Here is a 15,495-nt window from a genome sequence, read left to right as displayed (position 1 = left end):
CTCCTCGTATTCCTACGTGACTGATAGATACCATTGACTGGTGGGTCGTTGGGCTCTTTTGGATTCACACCACTGCGTCAGCTCTTTTCCTCGATTGCAAAAATTTAACTTGGTTCATAAAATAATAATTATTTTAATCCAAAAGAGCCCAACGAAGTTCACATCACCCACCAGTCAATGGTGTATATACGATAATTATTATAGTATATACTATAATTATTATAGTTCTCAACAATTTAGAAAAAGTTGCAGTGGAATATTTTAAATAGTATCAGATATTTTATATGAATGTAGATCTACAAATGAGGGTCAAATTAGAATTATCCTATAATTTTGACAATTATTAGCTTCCCACGAAAGATTTTTCTTAAAGATAGATTATTTCAATCTGTTCTATTTCATTTTCCTGGGAAAAGAACGTATAGTGAAAACGTGGTAGTGGACGCTGGGACACATCAATTGGTATTTTCCGTATTTGTACAGTATTTTAATACTAACTTTCTGATTATGAATTGAAAATTCTTCAGTCACTTCTAGGCGTATTTCATATTCATTTCTTTTATACCTATATTCGACTATTCACCAGCGATGCAGAAAAAAGTTTATAATTTCATAAACAAAGACTCATAAAAATAGAGACTCATAAAATTTATAAAAAAAGAAGCATAATAGGTCTGAAAATTATTTGAGTAATACACCTGGATACAGCAAATTAAAAATATGAATCAAATTTTTCAAACTTTTCATTTTGAGTCAAAAACAACTTTTTACCTTCCATTTAAATTTCTTATTGCAGTTGATTGGACGAAGATGAAAAGATAGTTAAACATTTCTTTACTGCTAAAAATCACATGTTTTTTATCAAAAGTAAATGACTATCAAAAGTAGATTAGCAAAGGTAGTGTCTAAGAACATAAGAACGAGTATTCTTAGGATTTGCAGATGCTTAATATAGATAAATGCTTTGAAGACAACCAAATCGGATCAGAATAACCACCCCAGAATAACCACCAGACAAATCCGAGATTTTTTAATGGGAACCCAAAATAAAATAAAACACGTATTCAGAATAAGAAAGTGTAGTTTTTTTCGAACATGAACTCACGATTTCGGTTTAAAATAATTAAGATAGGAAAACCATTGCAATGTAACACCATAAAATCATAAAATCACGGTCTCAGAGTATGTTTATTCTTAAAAAACTATGACACGTGCATTTTTTAAGGCATCGTCAGATAGGTAAAACTACTAAATTAACACCACCAATATTTAAGTTGAAATTTAAAAAATTAACAATAAAATGTTGCTGACGTTCACATTATATCACATTTTAAAAAACTCAATTTTAAAATGTGATATAACTCACACACTTTTATGATTACTACTCAGATACAACTCTTCCAAAGAACAGAACAATGCGTCAGTAGTGCATTTTGTGTCTCTAAAACCAAATTGATGTTTCTCTCTGAAAATGCCATCATTCGCCCCTTTATTAACCTCTCAATCATCTTCAAAATAGCAGATACGAGCGAAAATGTTTGAAAATTAGAGGATAGAATTATAAAATTAGAGATTCCATATCACCCTCAAAGAGAGGTACCACTTTTGCCAGGATCAATAATATGCCAGATAAAAATGACTAATTAATAGCCTCTGTAGAAACAGCTAATGTTTCTTTACAAAGGAGCATCAAGATTTTGACAGATATCGCATTCCAGCGATTTAAACTCTTCTTGTTTTTTAGTAATTCGTCTCTTATTTCATCAGAGTTTGTAGGGAGAGGTAGTTCAGGCTGCAGTTGGACTTTCGATGTATGGTTCAATGAAGGAAGATTACTTAACAAAATGGAGATCTTTAAATCAAAGGCCATGCAAAAATAATAATTGTTTAAAAAGAATTCGCAATAATTCGGAATTTTTCTTGTTGAATAAGATTTACTTCCACGGATGAAATCTCTGACAATACACCACTTCGATCAGTTGTCAATTATTTATAACGATGGAAATATTAAAAATAATGCATTTAAATAAATAAACAATATATTAAGTTAAAGCCAAAAAATATACACATTCTTTTGTACAAAAGCAAAAAATATAAACAACAATTAACACTAAATCTATAAAGGAAATATACATGTATTATAAAATACTAATATATTTAATGCATTTTTGGTTAAAACTGTTTACCTAATTATTTTTTTTAAGCTTTCCGTTCAAATTACGAAAATTATTTTGTAATATGGCAATGTCTTACAACACACAAACCAGACTTGGTGGAACTGTTACCCTCGAATTTAGATCCAAAAGATCTTGTTAAGAAAATGCCCATATCCAGTGATTTTCCACTTCAGGGCGCTCTTGAGGCGGGCTTAGGAGGCGAACAGTTCATCATGACGAATATGTTTTCGAAATTAGGCGTTCACATAGGTAGGTGCACTAATATTATATTAGAAAATATCAATAAATCTTGTGAATGAGATTATCTTAATACTATGTAAGCAACATTTTAGTTTTGTAATTAAAAATCTCTGTAACTTATGCAAAAAAGCCAGGAAAACCGACAGACTTTAATATATATATTATCTACATATTATTATGGTTGCCAGAGAGCAATACTGAACGAAATATTTAAAACTTTTGTTTTCTTAACATATATAATACATTATCACAAGTTTCTCCAATAGTAGAAACGCTCTGGGCATTTTAAAATGTTCCTAACGAGTCCTATGCCGGCATCCTGTTATTGCAAGCCTCTCACCCAAGCTGAAACAAAAAAAAAAAGATGTTTCTTGATAATAACTTTATAATTTTTTTTCAGATCACGCAATAGTGTTTAATCACAGCTCCCCAGTTTATATAGAAAATAAAGTAGAATACGTCGAAGATATAAAATTAGAAAATTCACAACAATTGTAAGTATTTATAAAAAGTCCATACATTTAATATCGCTTTAGTACAAAAGTGATATACCGATAAGTTAGTTGTATATGGAAAACAGAACATATTACTATATTAGTTATGGTCAAGCAGAATTGCCCTATATTATGCAAGGTCTGTTCCGAAACCCGTTTTTCTTTTATTCTTTGTTTTTTTTTACGTATTAATTTATATATTAACCAAATACAAGTCATTTACGATACGGTCCCTTGCCATATTATTTGATCCATGCTGCAAATCTACTATTTTCATGAATATTTCTTCCTGTTATTGTCATTTTTTGTTGAGATGTAAAACTTGAGTGGTCACACTGAATTTCGCAAAAATGACATATAACCTAAGAAAATATAGTTTCAGTTTGACTGTGCTATTCAACAATTAAACGTATTGAAACAGGTTTAACAATTTTTCAATTCTATCAGGTGAGTTTAATGTTGACAGAACAACATGTCAAAGTATATATTTACACATTATGAGGCCATATTATGTGGAAAAACAAATAACGGTCGAATTTCTGGCATGCTGGACGCAAAACTCATATGACAATACCAAATAGCACGAATTGTGGGATTGTATTCTGTATAAAATAAAAATTAAAAAGTAGACCTTGGTGAATGTCTGAGAGCCAATCGCAAAGCTGCTTGCGGTCATCGGACAATCACGACAGAGAGAAGTGACCGAAAAATCCGCAATATTTGCGTTGAGACATTGACGTTTCGCAAGGAACAGTGTAAAAGAAGTTAGTAGAGTTAGGTCTTCTTGGACGTAGACCAGCAGGCAAACCAAGACTTACACCTGCTATGATATCAAAGCGAAACTAATGAGCACAAAAATACAAGGATTTCACGAATGATGACTGAAAAAAGCGTAATAAATAATCTATAACTATATTTAAGTTGTTCTTGTACTGTAGATATTGGTCAGTCTAAATTCTACAACATATATTATTCTATAACGAAAAACACAGGTGTGTTTTTCGGATAAATCAATTTAAGAAGAATTACTCGACAAATCACAGTTCGTACGGCAAAGGTCAAATATAAGCCAGTTCAAGAAACGAGAAAAGCCAATTTTTATGCATGATACCGCACCATGCCATCGTGCATAAATAATTACAGCATTTTTAGCTAAAAAAAGTAGATATTCGTGATTGGCCAGGAAGTTCCCCTGACATTCGTGAACGTCTGGGAATTTTTTGAAATCTGAAGCTAGGATAAGACTAGACTAAGAGATCAAAATGAATTTTATAAGCAGCATGATCCTGTTTTAATGTGAAGTAGCCTTCTACAAGTCTACTGATATGTTGTAAGTCAGCAAAACGTAATTTTTGACCATGGATGTAATAATATGGCAAGGGACTGTATGTATACAGGGCGACAACGTGAAAACTTCGCAATAGCTATATCTAAGGAAACAAAAAATCGCCGAAAACAATTTCTATAAGACAGAGGGAATCAAAATAATGTAATAGCATAGATATAACGAGACGAACAGGTACTTACTGAAATGAACAAATATTAAAAACAATATGCGAAAAGGAAGCCAACTAGAAAAGTTGACGTTCACTGGAGTTTAGATTCAATAGGATAGGATAGTTATATGGCGATCTGTTTTTAGTATTTCACAAAATAAGCCATGCGTGCTGCGGTGGTTAATATATTACTATTATAGAGGGTTGTGATTTAATAACGGATAAATTCAATAAAAGTATTTTTTTTTTGAAAAACTCCTCGGACACCTCAATTTTATTTTTGAATCTGGCATATTTTAACATCAAATGTAAATATAAAGGGTGTCGAAAAAATATTTGTTTCTTTAATGGAACCTCCTCTATTGCATTTTTGGATTCTCCGAAAAATTCTAGACATGTATAATGTCCTATACCTATCGTATAATTACATAATAATTTTAACACTTTATTGCAACATAAATTAAAAAATTACATTCCACATTCTTAACATTTGTTTGATCAAATGCTGGAAATAGCTTCAATTAAAAGCTCTACAGTACCCCCAGACTATAGATAAATTCTAGTTGTACATTTCTACTGTGTCTGGAGAAATATTCCTCAGTACATAACGAAAGTGATCTTACAGGTTATAAAACGTGTGGCTTGTACTTCATTTTTGACATAAACCCAGAAAATAGTCCAATGGATTATGGTCGGGTGATCTAGGTGGCCACTCTATTGATCCACGTCTGTCTATCCACCGGTTTGGGGAAACATCATTTAGGAATGCCTACCCAAACATTCACCTTTTCATAATTCTGAGAATGAATTTACCTAAACCAGTGTTGATTTTCAGGTGCCCAGTACTTAAAATTATGCCTACTTATTGTCCATTCAAACAAAAAGTTGTATCGTCTGAAAAGCATATCTATTTCACTAGTCTTGAGTTATTATCAGTTCTTTCGGTCATGGTCTGGCATAACTCGTTTCTCCAATCTGGATCCTCTTCTAGTAGCTCTTGAATTTTATAAGGGTCCCACTTTTCCTTCTTTAGTTACTTAATTTTGTTACAGTCGCCATATTATCTTATCCAAAGCGAGGTGAGTATTTTTAGGTTCGGATTTTTGTAAAATCAAACCAGAATATTCAGTTTTTTATTATTAGGAATGCCAGTCTTCTCTGGTCTGCCAAGATCTTTAACAGTTCCGGTCTCTCTCCACTTTTACTGATTGTAGACTGACTTTCAGGTTCTCTGTTGGGATATTAGTTATTAACGGTTATTCGAACCTCGTTGTGTGTTGTAGTTTTTTCAACACAAACAAGCATAATTTTTAAAAAATATTTTGATTTCGAGTCTTGATTAAACGCATTGTATATATTTTCAATTACCAATATAGCTCCAACTTTTAAATAGAGACTATGTGAAATATTCACAAACAGAGGTAATTGAAATGACTGGTTACAGATTAGAAGAAGTTATAACTGTTTTTAAATACTGTTAATAGCATTTCATAAAATAAATTTTAATCAATTTATGTTGCAAAAAAGTTTTATAATTATCATTTAAACGAAATTATTTCGTGAACAGTTGAAGATATAGCATATTATACATAAAACATGTCCAGAATTATCCGGAGCATCCGAAAATTCACAAATATACGGGAGATTCCATTCAAGAAAAAAAACTGCCACACTTTTTTGGGGCATCCTTTATATTTAAATTTTATATCAACGTATGACCGATCGAACAATAAAAGCGACATGTCCGAGAATTACACAAAAAGTTCCCTCCTTTGATTGAACTTATCCGTTATTAAGTCACAACGCAGTATAATAATATATTACACGTAATTTTAATACTTTGCCTACTAACGTAGTTTTCCAAGTAATTAAATCAAATTTTACACAACAAAAAATATGTTGTGTATGTAGGTATGTTATGTAAATGTTAATTACGTAACAATATATACCAGGTCTCCTTGGCATGACACCCAGTCACCCTAGCCGTAAGTGAACACAAATTAGTTACTACATTATTTTGTTTCTCAGATATATCCATTGTTAGATAGATGAGATATTTAAGTTTCTCAAATTGTTATTCTGTATATAATTAATATACAGGATGCCTCCGATTAAGTCGGCACTATTGGTATCTCGAGAAGATACAGGATCGGGTAAATTAGCAAACTAGTAGGATTTCTTCTGATGAACATCACGTTTTCGACAAAATTTGAAAAATTTACTTTTGTTAAATGGAATCCCCTGTATATTTTTACATAAATCAAAAGATGATTTTCGTAATAAAAACGTTTATTTACACTAATAGTCTAAATATAAAAGTAGCAAAGTTATTAAAAAGTTAAATTAAGGTAAGTTGGCTTTGAACTGTTTGAGATCAAAACAAATAAATTAATATTTGAATAATAAAATGACAGTAGCCATAGATTTAATAAAATAAATAAATACTGACAGTTTGCATAAATAAATATAACAAAGTTTGTGATGTTTTAAAATCTAAATTAGTAAAATGCCTTTTACGCATACTGAAAAATGTGATATATGTTAGAACGTTGTATGCCGAAAAAATAAAACAGAGCGCTACAAGACTAACGGCAGAAATTCCAGACTCGTGCCAAACCGAAGATATTTTTTAATTCTCCACAGAAAATTTAGAAGTAACAAAAAAATAGAAAAACGTTTTTAAAAGAACTAGTAAAAGGAATGAATGTATAGTAAGCGGCGTTGTTGAAATGTGTATTTTGGCATAATTTGAAGCTAATATAGAAAACTCAAATAGAGATTTACCCAGAGCTTATGGTGTGAGCTTAGTAACAATATGGCGGGTCTTAAAATACAAATTTGTGCCATATAAAAAAGTATAGGTATCTAAGGCCAGTACAAACATTGTTGCCTGGCGAAAGAAGACTTGCTTTTTGCAACTTGTTACGTAATGCATATGAAGCAAATGATAATATTTTAAACTGTATAATTTGGAGCGGCGAAGCTGATTTTTCACACAAACATATGTTCCCAAAAAAATCTTTTCCTTACTGATCCCAGGCACCCTTAAAATCAATTTAGTATAAACGTTTGGTGCGGGATAATAAAAAAACATGACCGGAAGGACATATGTTGACCTAAAAAAAAATATCTGAAGCTCTGGAAGATTATTTGGATAACTTGGAGAGACGGCAACCAATCTATTTCCAACAGGATCAACCATCTCCCCATCAACAAAATAATATAAGAATATTACTTAAAAGACTGTTTAACGATGATTGGATTGCGACACGTAGCCCGATTCGTTAGCCACCTAGGTGCCAGACCTAACCCCTGTCGACTTTAGGCTATTAGTGTAAATATTTTTTTTATTAAGAAAATTATTATCTTATGAATTATGTAAAAATATAAAGGGGATACCACTTAACATCTTTGTCCCTAGATCATTTCGGTGTGTATAATTTAGACTGACAGAGTAAGATTGTTACCGTAGTAACTAAATTTCAGATAAAAATTATGTTTCGTTTTATACGCCTTATTTAAACTCCATATATGTTTTACTACCATCGATAATAAATCATATTGCGTCCAGTCCATTAATTTCTGGTATTTCTCAATAACTTTCGCTCTCTTTTTAACTTTTATATCTTTAACACAAATAAAGTTATTTCACGTAACAAGCGCCTTAGATATTTTCATTTAAGGAAGTTTTTTTTGAAGAACCTATGCTTAGAAATAATAACACAATCTAGAAATAGCAAATTTATATTAAGGTAATAATCATTGTTAATTGTGTTAATATTGATGTGTCATTTGGTAAGTAATAATTATTAAAGTGGAATTTTTAAGCATTCTTTAGCAATCAGGGGTTTAAATATATAGATATAAGATAGTTTTAAAATGCCTATGCAAAACTTCTTTTCAAATGAAGAAATGGGAACGACGGTCAGCATATGCATAAGAAACAAAATTGTTCTTATTACTGATCTACTTTCCCGTACAATGTGAACTATTATAAAAACTAAAAGAGAATTTTATTTTAGACTACTAATTGTGGGACTGACGGATATGGATTACACAATTAATACCAAGGAGCTCAGAGCCATAATATCAACTACACTAAATATATTGGAAAAAACCTTAAATTGTCATGTTTTACCAATTCACTTGGAAAATTGGAAAGAATTTGCGGAATTTGAGAGGATACCATATATAGTTCAAAAAATTAAGGATAAGTTAGGCTTGGATAGCGATGTCCTTCAAAGAGTTTTATAAATCCGAATAATAAAGAAATAAATAATATTTTTTGGTGTTTTATTATCTACTTATTTATTTATCTTAATGATCACTCATTTTCCCGTGAATACAAAATGATTGCTTGCTACAATTTATAACAAATATTCTTTCATGATTTATTGATTTAAAAAAATGTATGTTAAAAAAGAGAACTTACCAATTTAAAATCAGATAATTTAGTCATATCGAAAAATGCAGTAATATTGAAATTGTTATATAGGGTGTTATAGAGCTACAACGTTGCTGCTTACATCCAAAAGAATCATCATCGTTATACCTATATACAGGGTGCGTCAGCAAGGCGTACTGCTAAAATAGCGCCTAAACTTTACCGAGTGGGAAAAAACTTATGTGACACGGTTAAAAGGTTGACAAAAATCTACCAACTAAAAATAATTTTACATATACAGGGTGCGTCAAAAATAAGAGTCTGTCAACAATACAAAGAAATTTTTCTATAAATATTTTAAAATTATCAGGTATGGAATTATATAAGGTGATTGCATTATATGATCTTTGGAAGGATCTTTTATACATAGATGTTTTATGTAACGGGATGGAGAATTTGTTTTTGTTTCTAATATTTTGTCCATGCATGCTTGTCCTTGGCAGACATTTATTTTTAAGAGTATTCGAGGTGTTAGTGGTATTGAGAAGCTTATGCACAAAATTTGAAAGATGTAGTTTTCTACGGCTTTCCATATTTAGCCAGTTAGATTCTACAATTTTATGAGTAATATGGTCAGGCTTCCTGATTCCATATATCAATCGACAGCATGCGTTCTGTACCCTTTGTATTTTTTGTTTGTCGAGAGCTGTAAGACATGGACCGTATATAAAGTCACCACAGTTAAAATGCGAGAGTACTAATGTGTCGCATAAACTTTTTTTCAACTACTCGTTAAGAATGTGCTGATTATTATATAATAATTTTAGCGCACAGAAGCTTGTTCTTGTTATATTCTGAACGTGTGCACTAAATCTGAGATCTTCGTCGATGGTTAAGCCAAGATTTTTTGCGCTGGATACAAATTTTAATGTAGTATCATTTATTTTTAATTTTAAGTTGTTTTTAATAGAGTTTCTTTTGATTTTGCTGCCAATACATAATAGTTTAGTTTTGTCAGAATTTAAGTTTAGGTTATGTTCAGCAGATAATTCTTTAATTACCTGAAGATCAGCGTTTATTTTATCGGCTATTTCTTGCGATTTGTTATAATCAAAAGAGACATAGATTTGTGTGTCATCCGCGTATGCTTGTGTTTTACAGTATTTAGGTGCGAGAATTATATCAATGGTGTAAATAATAAATAGAAGGGGTGATAAAATAGCTCCTTGTGGCACACCCGACAGAACATCCAATGCATTCGACGTAATATTGTTATAGACCACCTTTTGCGACCGTTTACTTAGAAATGAATTAATTAATTGAACAGAGTCCGCGTCGAACCCATAATATTTTAGCTTAGCTAATAGGAGACGGTGATCCAGAGTATCAAAGGCCTTGGAGAAGTCTAGAAGTACCAAAATATTTATGTAGCCTTCATCGCAGGCCCTGAATATATCATCAAGCACAGATGCTAAAGCAGATACTGTACTAAAATTCTCTCGAAATCCACATTGATTATCAGGCAGGATTTTATTAACAGTAAAATAAGTGAATATTTGGTTATAAAGGATTCGCTCAAAAATTTTTGACATAAATTTTTTGATGGAAAGAATACTTATGATCCTCAACTCAGAAAAATGAGAGGGCTGACTGTTCTTTGGTAGTGGGATTCCCACAGCATTTTTCGAGATTGTTGGGACTTGTTTCTTCTCTATGGCCGTGTTAACAATGTGTAAAATTATATGATCTATTAAAGGGCTACATATTTTTAGCATTTTTGCATTAATTTGATCTGTACCAACAGCGTTAGTTCGGATGTTATGTAGAGCGGAGTGTATTTCATCTATTGTAGCTAAAGAAAATTTGAAGTTTATTTCTGGGTTGAATATATGGGTGTTATAATATAAAATTTGATTATTTGAGGGATTTGATATGGATTGCAAAAAGGGTGTAAAATAACTATTAATTTCATTAGGATTTGAGAGGTTACTTGGTATAATGTGTTTTTTTTGTGAGCGAACATTTAAAGCTTGAAGAGTTTTCCAGAGTTTACCTGTATTGTTTAATTGAGAAGTGTTTATAATATATCTCTTTTTTGCAGCTCTAGTGGCAGATGTCTGGTTACGAATAATTTTAGAGTAAATGGTCAGCGTCCGATCTAGTTTTTTTGCCAACTTTTATCTCTCAATACTTTTAGGTGACGAATTTCATCATTTAACCAAGGAGCTTTTGGTTTTGTTGCTCGGACCTCTATTATGGGAGCATGTTTATCAAAAAGTTCTATAATGAAATGGTTGAAAAGTTATATATAATTATGAATATTTAAAAGATCATTTTCAAAATTTAGTTAATTAAAATTTCTAAATGATCTAAAAGAGAATATTCTAGGAGGTGCTTTTTTAATATTAAGAGACATATTAACATATACTAAATTATGGTCAGAAATTGCATTTAAAGATATCGTTCCACATTGTTTTACTATGTCAAAATTATTGATAAATATAGGATCAATAAGAGCGCTTGAGGTCTCCGTCACTCTAGTAGGCTCATTTATAAGCTGTTGCAGACCATAAGACTCAAAAGTATAGGATTAGATAAATTAAAAAAGTTGATGTTAAAATCTCCCAGGTACAAAAGTATATCCGCTTGAAGAAATGTCTCAGATATTATGTTTTCAAAATCATTTATCATATTGTTTATATTTGTGTTAGGTGGTCGATAAAAAGCTCCAATTATTATATTTTTATTTGGAACTGTAATTTTTAAACTATTTTATGACTTTTTTTAAAGTACTTCATTAGAGTAAAGGTACTTAAAAAAAGGTACCTAATAAAAAGCATTTATAGAAATTAAATATTTTATAATTATTATAAATTTCTTGATAAGTTTTTATTATTTGACAAATATACATATTTGACAGATATGATGTTTTGACAATATCATTATTTACTTGTGAAAAGATCGGCTTAAATCGCTTTTTTCCCATGGTGCGGCACAAAGTTTTTACTATTTTAACAGTTCACAAAAACACTGAAATCAATATTTTTCCTTTTTCAACCAAAAACTAAAGAAAAAACACTTCAAGAAAAAGAAAAAGAACTTCACAAATGCCGAATGTCAAAACAAAGCCGTTTGTCAAGATGACATTTCGCAAGATGACATCAGCTTTTGCCTGCGGTGTCGCCATTTCTTTTAGAAGCGGTTTTAGGAATAAAAATGTTAATAATTTTTTTTTGCTTTGAAGATGTTATTTTTGTGCTTAGAATAAGATATATCTATTTCTGCTTTTTCTTCTTAATCCAAAATCTAACATCAATAAGTTAAAATAACATAATTATATGTGTTGATATAAAGCTGAAAATTTCCTCTTTTGAAAATGCGTGTAAACTTGACAACAGAGAATCGATGAATATGTTTGTAAACACTTTAAAACACTCCCCTTGCCCCTGTGCACATGTTGAACTCAAACAAAGTTTTTGTTTACTCATTCTAGCCTTTCAATGTTTTAAGCAGTAAAGGAATTATATCACATCATGCTAGTAACAAAATTAGAACATTTGTATTATTTAATAATAAATTTGCCATAAGCCTTTGTTTGGTTATTGGTAAAATGCATAATGCTACTGATGCACTTGTCATCGTGCTTGACAATTTAATATGAAATGTTGTATAAGGTTTTTTGGGGATAAGGAATTTGTGCTTGAAAATAAGTAGAGCTTTCATACTTATTGACTTATAGTTTCCAAAGTATGAAGTATTTGTTACACTACAGTGCAAATATAGTGTTAAATATTAGTTTATCATTTCAAGACAACGTTATTTTTTATCCGGTTTTAAACAAAAAATTTTGTATTTTTAAAATTGCAGTAACTGAAAAGATCTAGGGCTTTTCCCTAAACCTTTTTTGTCTCTACTAGCCTATAGCATAGGCTTGCTATAGCTTTAGGACAAGGTGGCTTGGCCGTAGTAGGTTGAGCAATGAGAGACTACTGGGTGTAGAACTCAATACTGGTTTATTCACAAAAATTAACAACTATTTATATCAATCTTAAAATAACAATTCGTGGTAATTATAAAAATCAAGATGAGCAACGTAATCATAATTTCAACTATTTGCCAATTACGACCTTGCGAACTTATAACAAACGTGAGCTTCAAATCCATCGCAAACACCTTGATCGACTAACATAAACAATTTTATATAATTATGCATGGATACTTAAAGCTACCTAAAAATGTAAAAATACTAAAAAATGTCGTTGTCAGTAACGAAAATTCTATAAAAATTAGGAAAGACCTCGTAAAACTACTTCGCGAATTGATATTATTTTAGAACTATTTTAAAGGCATTAAAAATGATTTAAATCTTAAATCTAAAGAGCAATTTGGTATTAAGAGCTTGGAAATTTCTACGCTTGGAAAAATAAGAGAAAAAAATTGTTTCGATTTATCAATTCAATTCGATTTTTCAATCCAAAATTTAACACCAATAAGTTAAATTAACATTATTATATGTGTTGATATATGGCTGAAAATTTTTTTGAAAATGTGTGTAAACTTGACAAAAGAGAATCGATGAATATATTTGTAAACAAAACACCACTTTCCCCTGTGCACACGTTAAACTCAAACAAGTTGTTGTTTACTATTTCTAGTCTTTCAATGTTCTATGATCTAATTCATAATTTTTAGCTCAATTATTTCGCCAAAAATTTTGGTCCAAAAAGTTTTAATTGTTTTTAATATCTTTAATCATTAAGCTACGAGTCTGTAACAGATGGATAAGAAAATCTCGATGATCATCGAAACAGGAAATTACTATAAGCACTATAACTACGTATCTGAAAAAAAATCTCGTAAGGAAACGCAGACAGTAGAAATTTATAAATACAATATATTATGGTAACCCAAAATATGTGCAATCGTTATGATTACATTTAGTAGGGGAGCCCAAGTAGGGATTTTGCGCGTTACTCGAGCGTGACAGAAAATCATATCATATTAGAGATGTTACAGTGGAATTGGACCTGTTCTTTTGGAATAAGTTTCAGCGGGCTATTCCCCGTACCTATTACCAGAAATTAGAAATACCTGTTCCGAGTGCGCCGGTCCATGTAAAATAATGGTGGCGATTTCTGTTTGGCGATCTGGTTCCGAATAATACGAATCAGCTTCAATACTCGGATTGTCGAATTAGTTTCGACTTGGCGATTCTGCGGACAGTGTTTCGTAGAAAAACTCAGAATAGCAAAGTTATTCCGAGTTTTTTATTAAATTAGTACAGTTATTTGCTTTTATTGAATCAGTATTTATTTGTAGATAATAGATATAGGTGTGTACCTATATGCTAAAAAGGCGCTAAGTTTCCATCAAAAGAAAGGCGAACAATATTAATGGCGAACAATATTAGATAAAAATAAACAAAACAAAATAATACAAGATATATATTTTTTTAAAAAGTAACAAAAACAAAAAAATATAAAAATTTTGGATTTTTTTTTGACTTTTCCTACTTACAAAATTTGGCGTTAAAATCGAAAAATAATAATTTTTCTAGATTTTTTGCCTTAAGACGACGGCGACGATCACTTAAAAGTTCACCTGCTTTTGAAAATAAACATTCACATAGGACCGACGTCGCAACAGCACATAATTTTTGTTAAGCAAGTACACTTAAATTGCGATACATATACCCATGTTCCCTCCACCATTCGAATGGGTCCATTTTTCGACCCAGAATAGCATACTCTATAAACCTGCACTTCTAAGATCGCCCTAGAGGTAGAACTAGTATTTGAATTTCTTTTTTAGAAGTAATTTTGTCAAATGTATCCCATACTGAAAAAGTTGTTTTTTTTTTAAATTAAATTATCTTTTACATTGCTCGTAGATGGTTGTTAAGCCTCAATTATTTTTACCGAATCTTTTTTATAAATAATATCACTTAACTCTGCTATAATATTCTTCTTTACTCTTTCTAAAGCGTCATTATTTTTAAATGCCAAACTCTTAAAACTTGGGTCTAAGTATGTGGTTACTACCAATGAATTACTATATTCCACATTTACCACTTTATTACGAAGACCGCTTTGCAATTTTTTAATTATTGTCTTAGCAGATGTGCTCATGTCAATTTTTAGAAGCTCACTGCATACATCTAAAAGAAGCTACTAGATATTTTTGTCCACGAATAACACGATCATCCTCACGAATATTCGTCCAACACACTAATCATCCTCAAAGGGCTCCAAAATAACTTTCAGTTCCTTTAGAAGGGCCCATTTATCCAATATCAATATCGAGTATAGCTATTGTAATCCGTACAGCGTCTTCTAATCTTTATAAAATTGTTTTAATAATAAATCGTCAATTTTTTTCTTTGAGGCTGTATACAATCTTTTGGCACAAATGAAATTTTTAACTGATTTTTTTAAAAACCTATGGTATTCTGCCTTTCTTTCTATGTGGCACATAATACTTGTACTGAATGAGCAGGTGGATGCACTGGCACTGGGTGTTAAGTTCCGCGATAACAAATCAATCTTAAAAAAAAAAAAGAAAAAAAGTTACAAGATGTTATTTACAAGATATTAGCTATTAGGTAAATATGTTATTTATCTGAGAGATTATAATGAAAAGTTATCAATATTTTAGCTAATCAAAATTTACCTGTTGCGATGTGGCCGCGTCATAATTGACTTCTA

At 30.9% G+C, this 15,495-nt stretch overlaps 2 protein-coding genes across 4 annotated transcripts in view; one reads left to right on the top strand and one right to left on the bottom strand.

Moving 5' to 3' along the window:
- Positions 1-8,688, top strand: part of LOC126734523 (uncharacterized) — a 53,308-nt gene extending 44,620 nt beyond the window's left edge. For all 3 annotated transcript variants that reach the window (XM_050438193.1, XM_050438196.1, XM_050438195.1), the window contains 3 exons: positions 2,205-2,426; positions 2,818-2,911; positions 8,430-8,688. In XM_050438193.1, the coding sequence (XP_050294150.1) occupies positions 2,205-2,426; positions 2,818-2,911; positions 8,430-8,661 (548 nt within the window). In that variant the 3' untranslated portion in view covers positions 8,662-8,688. The remainder of the gene's footprint in view (positions 1-2,204; positions 2,427-2,817; positions 2,912-8,429) is intronic.
- Positions 2,022-15,495, bottom strand: part of LOC126734525 (charged multivesicular body protein 3) — a 33,021-nt gene continuing 19,547 nt past the window's right edge. The window contains exon 4 of the mRNA XM_050438198.1: positions 2,022-2,762. The gene's annotated coding sequence lies outside the window, so the exon portion shown is untranslated. The remainder of the gene's footprint in view (positions 2,763-15,495) is intronic.

The sequence above is a fragment of the Anthonomus grandis genome, chromosome 3, assembly GCF_022605725.1.
Source record: "Anthonomus grandis grandis chromosome 3, icAntGran1.3, whole genome shotgun sequence".
Classification (NCBI taxonomy): domain Eukaryota; kingdom Metazoa; phylum Arthropoda; class Insecta; order Coleoptera; family Curculionidae; genus Anthonomus; species Anthonomus grandis.
Note: the sequence above shows the minus strand (reverse complement) of the source record. Positions and strands in the feature narration are given on the sequence as shown.